The 7,613-nt window shown below is 46.9% G+C and overlaps 1 protein-coding gene across 2 annotated transcripts; it reads left to right on the top strand.

The window, feature by feature from the left end:
• The first annotated feature begins 216 nt into the window (after positions 1-216).
• On the top strand, positions 217-4,707 carry LOC125527927 (protein RGF1 INDUCIBLE TRANSCRIPTION FACTOR 1-like). Of its 2 annotated transcripts, none has more exons than XM_048692429.1 (5): positions 217-479; positions 606-718; positions 864-1,096; positions 1,203-1,418; positions 3,830-4,707. In XM_048692429.1, exons 3-5 carry the CDS (start codon positions 878-880, stop codon positions 4,115-4,117), a joined length of 723 nt encoding a protein of 240 aa, XP_048548386.1. In that variant the 5' UTR covers positions 217-479; positions 606-718; positions 864-877; the 3' UTR covers positions 4,118-4,707. The 2 variants fall into 2 exon arrangements, with proteins under 2 accessions (XP_048548386.1, XP_048548385.1); XM_048692428.1 differs by having other exon boundaries at positions 221-479; positions 875-1,096.
• Positions 4,708-7,613: the final 2,906 nt, after the last annotated feature.

Here is a 7,613-nt window from a genome sequence, read left to right on the forward strand (position 1 = left end):
CGGAGAATTGCGCGATTACGTGAAAGCATGGGTGGGGAAACAGAAAAAGGCGATTTGTTTTTGGGAGCTTTAGCCATCACAGGAAAGAACCGCGGACACGTCTCTGATGCAAACCCAAACCGCCTTACATCGGCCTCCACCGCTCCGTTTTCGCCTTTTTTTTCTTTCGTTGTTTCTCCCCCCGTCCGTCCGTCCCTCTCCATCTCCTTGTCGAGAAGAGGAGGGAAAGGGGAGGCATCCGTCGCGCCCGTCGATATATATCCGTGTCCATATACAAATACCGCTCCTGGAATATATTTCCGTGTTTTTTCCCTTCCTTTCCTGTGATATATACGATCACACGACACCGCTTCCGTCCCCTTCGATCTCCAGAAGCCCCGAGTGCACAGGATTCAATCCCCTCCTCACCTCCCGCCGCCGCCGCCGCCGCCGCCGTCGCCTACTCCGACCTTCCTCGGTTCTTCCCGCCCGTCGACCAGGTAACGGCTGATTCTCGTTAATACTGTTGTTATCGGGGCCCCCGGCCGTGATGGAGCCGTCGCGTCACGACTGCTTTTTCCCCCTGCTTCTGCATTCATCTCGGGCATGCTTTGTTCGGCTGGCAGATTGATTGTCTCTTCTTCTTCGGCGTCGTCGTCTTCCTGGTCTGCCGCTGCAGGAGCTGATCAATCCGGTGACCCTGGAAGAAGATCGGAGGGCGCCGTCTGGCGGTGACATGGTAAAGTTCTCTTCTTGGCGGATTATTAATCTGTACTACCACTGCCGCTGCTCGTGGCGGCTAGCACGAGGCTAGTAGGGAGTTGCATTTTGTTCTTGGACGGTGTGGTTAATCAATTGTTGTATTGCGTGTGTCCCTCGTGGAGATGTGGTGCAGGTGATGGTGAGCGTGCAGCAGAGCCCCATGGTGCGGTCGGAGGAGGACCTGGGCCCGCCGTGGCTGCGGCCGCTGCTGGGCACGAGCTTCTTCGTGCCCTGCCCCGCGCACCCGGACCTGAGCAAGAACGAGTGCAACCTCTTCTGCCTCGGCTGCAACGCCGCCGCCGGCGCCCTCTGCTCCTACTGCGTCCCCGCGCACCGCGACCACCACGTCGTCCAGGTACGCGCCGCTCTAACCAAATCATCCATGGCTGGATTGTGTTTTGTGTGTGGTGGCATGTGAATGAATTCTGATGGATGGATGGGTGGACATGGGGGGAGTGCAGATACGTCGTTCGTCGTACCACAACGTGATCCGGGTGTCGGAGGTGGGGAAGCTGATCGACATCGCGCACGTGCAGACGTACGTGATCAACAGCGCCAAGATCGTGTTCCTCAACGGCCGGCCGCAGGCCAGGCCCGGCAAGGGCGTCACCAACACCTGCGAGATCTGCTGCCGCAGCCTCCCGGACTCGTTCCGCTTCTGCTCCCTCGGATGCAAGGTGAGTACTCTAGCCACTCTTTCTCATCTCTTCTTCTTCCTCCGTCTCCTACAAGTTCCAGCCTACAGTCCCATGTCTGCCACAGCGCAAATTCTCCATTTTCTTTCTCTCCCTGAAAACCATTCTTTAGGACCAGAATCCAAAATATGTCTGAGGAAGCTTCTGTTCATGCGGTGGGGGTCAACGGCAACCCGAGTGCAATGCGGTGTTCTCCTGTAGTACAGTCCTGTGCATGTCGGCTCTGATGATGGCCCGGTGCGCGGTGCGGGTTCAGTTTACCCAGGGAGTGGCATAGCTAGCGTGCACGCGTGCGCGCGCCGAGTGTCCACGGCTCCACGCCACGCGAGGGGGAGAAAAGCAGCCGTATCCTACCGCAGAAAGGGGTGTGCTCTAGTGGTGGTGAGTGAACTTGCGCACACAAAGCAGCATCAACTTGCGAATAAGTTGTTAGCATTCTCCAGGGGGTTGCCGCCGTGCGATCTCGTGGCCCCCTGCCAAGCAAGTGACCACCGCTGTTACCAACTGCATTGGCCGGCACTAAGCCTGAGAATAGTGCATCTTTATACTGGAGTGTTTTGTATTAGTAGCAGCGTAGTGCCATGCAGCGGCGCAAGCACGTTTTTATCTTGCTTTTCTTGCTTCCGTCCCCTGCCAAGCTAAGCTAGGCACTGCTTTGCCTTGGGGGAGAGGAGGGCTTGGAGTGAAGGCTGAGGATTGATGCCCTTGCAAAAACAGCGACCAAACCAAGCCAAGCTAAGCTAAGCTAGCTGCCTATATATAGTGACTTGTTATATTTCCGGGATTAGCTTGGACCACACAGATATGCACCAACCAACAACCTCAGACACCTTTTGTTCTCTCCGGGGACTACATAAAAAAGAGCTTAACCGAGCCGGCTTGACGGAGAAACTAAGGCCCTGTCAAGCATAGCCAGTCAGTCATTAGGTTCAGTATAACTGCCCCGGATCAAGCTTGCATGGTAAGGTTATTCGGTCTTTCTTTTCGCCTGCTACCAATCTTTTTGAGGAAGTTTTCTTCTAATCTTGGACTGCAATCCTGTGGCATTCCATCCCAGTGATTGCCCCTCTCAACTTCGGGGCTCGCGTTGCCGTTAAATGCGCCTGAAATGGGTCCACTTGTCTATATGTATGTCTTGTTCTAGCCGGCCTGCTCATCCGTTTCCATCGATCCGAGCAATAGAGGACATGGACCAGTATGAATTTTGCCGGAAAAGATGATACTATATTGTTTGTTTGGTGTCCTTCAAATCATAACCTGAAATTGCCTTTTATGCTGGCTGTGTGTGCCGCTCTCTTCTAGCATTATCTATAAAAAAACTTGTTCCTTGTCTATATGTAACCAGTCAAGAGGTAAGAAAATATCTACTGTCAGCTAATTTATATCCATATGGCTGCAAATGGCAGTGAGCATTAGTATATATGTTGAGAAGTGCCCGGCCCTAGGAGTTGAAGCTAAGGTAATACATTTAGGTAAAGGCTGCTTTCAGGGAGTAGGTAGTGTTGAGACATCATCTCCGGATCTTTCAGCCATGATAGGCTTGCTTTTGTTTGCTCTTTCAGAGGCGAACGCATTATCTTTTGCCAAGTTAATTAACCCCCCCTTTCGCTTCGGAAAAGAGAGGGTGCGCGTTATCCAGATAAAGTTGACTTCTCCGAGGCGATGCTCTACCGAATCATGCGCCTGTCATGTGTTTGTCTGGTCCGGTTTGGATATATTTAGCCACGGATATGCATGGTGAATGCTGCAAATTTAGGTGTTCTTGGTTTGCAAGTTTGCCATACCTAGGGACTAGGAAGAATGAGAAGGGATTGATACCTTTTCTGATTAGATACCGTTCATGTCTATGTGAGTTATGATAACATCATCTCTTCTCTGGAAGTTGCTACCTAGAAAGTTACATTCATTTGCTTCACTTTTTTTAATGTGAAAAAAATCATCGCATCATCTTCACACATTTCTTCAGTGGAGAGGATGGATGACTAGCTAATGTTCATCTCATTGTGTGCCGGGCGATTGCTCAGAATCTTCAGTTGCCTTGATCCAAATTGAAAAGTGTCACTAGGGGCAGGTAGGGTAACTACTTGTGCAAGCTCCATAAATTTATAAAAACTAGTCGGTGTCAATGGGACAAGGGGATGATGTATGTACCCGGGGGTTTCACTAAGTGCAACGACGACAGGTGGATAACAATGGCTAGCACATCATGAAGTTTTTTCAGAAGTCTTCGTCAGCTCACTTCCCCGTTTCCTTTGAAAGCTACCCATGTGGCCATGGAAAATTGAAAACACTGTCGTGTGCATTCAGACTACATTGATTAGTGCCGTGATTTTACTTGTGGTCGCTTCATTCACTGACGCGTACTTGTTCCTGGCGTTTGTGTGGTTTTTCAGCTCGGGGGGATGCAGTGGGACCCGACCTTGACATTCGCCATCCGGCCGAAGCGTAGCCAGGACTCCGGTGGAGAAGGGTATGGCTCCGACGACGACTCGTTCAGCCCGAGGAAGCAGCTCCGGAGGGCCGGGTTCGAGCTCGGGCGGTTCGACAGGGGCGTCCGGTGGTCCGACGACGAGGGCAGCAAGTCCAACACCCGGCCGATGACGCCGACCACGCCGCCAATCAGCCGGTGCAGGCCGTCCAGGAGGAAGGGCATCCCCCACCGCGCCCCATTCTACGGTTAGACTTCCGGTGGAAACCACTCTACACCAAAAGTGACAATGCTACTACTGGTATTGCAATGCAATGTGTGTCTGGTTGGGACTTGGGACTGAGTAGTGAAGTGATCCAGTTAGTAAGATCACTAGCTAGGTATTAGCTATAGCATGCATGGTATATATACTTGTATATATATACATATACATACACACAATAATGTAGGTGGAGTGTGTGTAAATATGATATATTGGCGAAGGTTGCCAATTCGCATAAGGGTGCAAGGGCATGCATGGGGGCATGGCGCGGTGCCCTAGTACTTCATGCAGAAAATAAGGTGAAGAACGACGAAGAAAGGGGTGGTAAGAAACACAGCTAATAGAAACATAGCTAGGGTTTTTAGCTTGGGTAGGGTCGAGATTGATATGTGTGAAAAGTGATAATCATCATGTATATGTCTCGGTTTGTAGTGGTTAATTTGGCTGTCTACCCCACCCAATGTGTTTATTAGCGTTGCGGTGTGTAGTTAATTCAAGGTCAGGTAACTTACAGGAACATAATAATTTGTATATACAGTTATATTGGTATTGGCAGAAAAAGGACGAGGACTTTGCCTCAAGCATGTGTTGTTGCTGCTGCTGCGACTATTGCAGAGCTACATATACGTCTCAGTAATGTCTGTTTCGTAATACTCCCTCCGTTCCAAAATAAATGACTCAACTTATATTAATTTTGGGACGAAGGGAGTATATGAATTATGCGCTGGCGCTTTCTCCTGATTATGTACTGCAAGGCGTTCATTTCTGAAGGTTTTGAACCATCAGATAGCCACTCGAGTGCTGGTACTATGACGGCAATTGTTGCTTCTTCTAGAGTTGTAAGAGCAACCCTAGCAAATCTGCTAAAAATGTGTAACGTAAATTTTGTTTGCGGTATGCTCTCAAACGAATTTGCGTGCAAGACACGGCAGAACAGATATGCTAAAACGATAATGCAAATTTAAAATCAGTTTCGTGCTACAAAGTTCACCACCGGAGTTTATCATGCTACGCATTGCATAAGAACATGGTTCAAACTAATTTAAACCTAGGGATTGCCGGCTCATGGCTGGACGCCGAGGTAGAACTCTGTCGACCTTCGGAGAGCATGGGCGTAGGCATGCTCTTCCTTGGCGGCGGCGGCGAGACGCTCGTCGATGCCTTCTTCTCTAGCCGCCACCGCGCACTAGGCGTCAAAGAGCTCTTGATCCACTTCCGTACACCTCTTCGCGTGTAGGTAGAGGGCCACATCAAGCTCTTTGAAGCGGGCCCACCCGTCCCAGCTGCCGCTACGGGACAGGCGCTCGCGCGCCTGCTTCGGTTGCCACGACTCAACACATGCACAACTGGAACTGTCGGCCTCCGCGTCGTGCCAGGTGCGCTTGTGCAGCGGTGATCACCGTGGCCCCACGCCCACGTGCACCATCGGCCATGGATCTTCGAGAAAGGGTAAAAAACGTGTTGAATCACTTGCCGGAGAAATGAAGAGAGATATCGAAGGAGGGCGGATTGTGGCGGAGGGGGAGGGGGATATGAGACGGGAACATAAAACGCCCCACCCCATATATATAGCGGTGGAAGGGGCAATTTGCGGGCCGCTCGTATATACTGCACCTGTTCAAGCTCGAAAAGGCAAAAACTGTAAAACCACCAAAAATATCCATGTTGGCAGCGATATAACACATATTAGAGTCCTTTCTTGTACCAACCTAGGCAAGCCACGCCACACATGGGGCTCCCTCGACTGGGCCGGCCTAGTAGCTAGTTGTACTAGCATTGAACAGTCCCAAAAAGTAGCCCGCCTGTGATCAAAGGTCCTCCCGACCACTAGCCACATTCAAAGAAAATTCAAACATGTGTTTATTAGAAGTAAAATATTTTTGAAACATGAAAATTTATTTTTTTGGAAATATCAAACATTTTTAATATGTGAATTAAAAAACAGGGACGTGTTTTTGAAATTTTGAAGAAAAATTGGAAACATGAACATTTTGAAATTCCGAACAAATTTTGGAAAAGGGAAAAGTTGATCTGTGAGCAATTTTTTAAAACAGGAAATTTTTTTGAAACTCCAAACAATATTTGAAAAGATGCACATTTTTTATTTGCGTGCATTTTTGAAAATAAACATATTTTAGAAAAATTGTGCACAATGATTGAAAAAATATGACCATTTATCGGCAATACGAATAATTGTGTAATTCGGAACAATGTTCAATTTTTTTGAAAATTCTATCTATATTTTAGAATTATAAAAAATCATTTTTTAAGAAAAAGAAAAATGAAACCTATGAATTGAGGGAATAGAAAAAATCATAAAAAAACGCGAAGAGAACAAACAAAATATCGATCCTAACTACTTGCGCTGGCCCATCTGCGGTTTGATCGCTGTTCGGCTGTGCGAACCAGCAGCATTTTGCCGCAGATAAAGTGCATTTCATTAACTGGCGCCTGAAGCGTTCGGAGATGTGCCGGCCCATCTAGGTTCAGCCGGAGGGGGCTATTTCCGGTTTTGGGATTCTTCCCAGTCGGGTTTTTTTTCTGGACTGGTTTCTGTTCGTTTTTTCTCTCTCTTTCTATTTTTATTTGTTTCCTTTACTCTTTTTCCTTTCTTTTTCTTTTTCTTTTTTTACTTATCTTTCCCTTTTTTCACAAACACACAACCTTATTCAAATTTGATAAACTTCTTTTCAAATGAACGATCTCTTTTAAAAAATGAATGTTTTTTTTCAACTTTGATGAACTTTTAAATATTTTTATGAGCTTTTTCATATTTCGGTGAATTTTCTGAAAATTGATGAATTTTTCTTAAAAACTATATATATTGTTTTTTCAAAATCGATGAACTTTTTTCATCGATAAACTTTTTAAAATTTGTGAACCTTTTCTTAAGTTCAATGAACTTTTTCAAAATTGACGAACCTTATTTAAGTCTCATGACCTTTTTAGCAAAATACATGAACATTTTTTGAATTCATTTATTTCTATTTTTTGCTATTTTTTATTTTTCTAAATAGTCAATAGTTGAACCAGTACGTGATCCTTTTTTGAGTTAAACCAGTACACGGACTTTTTTGTTGTTGAGCGAACCAGCACGTGATTTGGGCGAGCAACCACGTCGTGTTTTATTGGGCCGACCCAAAATTCCGAGCGCGTGGATCTCCTAGCCAACGCATAAGGTGTCGACTAGAAGGCCCCTATTGGGTTTCCCCCAATCTCCATAATTCCCTTTCCTTCTATCTCTTTGAATCCCTGCCACCTACATTCATTCTGTTAATCTCTTGAGGGGATCATTAAGATCCAAGTTTCTACACAAAAATCGACAACTTGGTGGATGCAAATTATGTACAGCTAAAGCAATCTATCTCTCGGTGCAACCAGCACACATATAGATCTTATTAAGCTAGAATAATCAATGCATGTCATTTAACCTTCCAACTAAGCAATTGGCAACTACTATAACACTCAAAAGGCTGGATGAATCTTC

This window comes from Triticum urartu, unplaced genomic scaffold, assembly GCF_003073215.2.
Source record: "Triticum urartu cultivar G1812 unplaced genomic scaffold, Tu2.1 TuUngrouped_contig_4506, whole genome shotgun sequence".
NCBI classification, from domain to species: Eukaryota; Viridiplantae; Streptophyta; class Magnoliopsida; order Poales; family Poaceae; genus Triticum; species Triticum urartu.

Coding starts and splice junctions, on each gene's coding strand:
- LOC125527927 (XM_048692428.1), top strand. Junction 1,097..1,202: donor GCGACCACCACGTCGTCCAG/GTACGCGCCGCT, acceptor GGGGGAGTGCAG/ATACGTCGTTCGTCGTACCA. Junction 1,419..3,829: donor TCTGCTCCCTCGGATGCAAG/GTGAGTACTCTA, acceptor GTGGTTTTTCAG/CTCGGGGGGATGCAGTGGGA.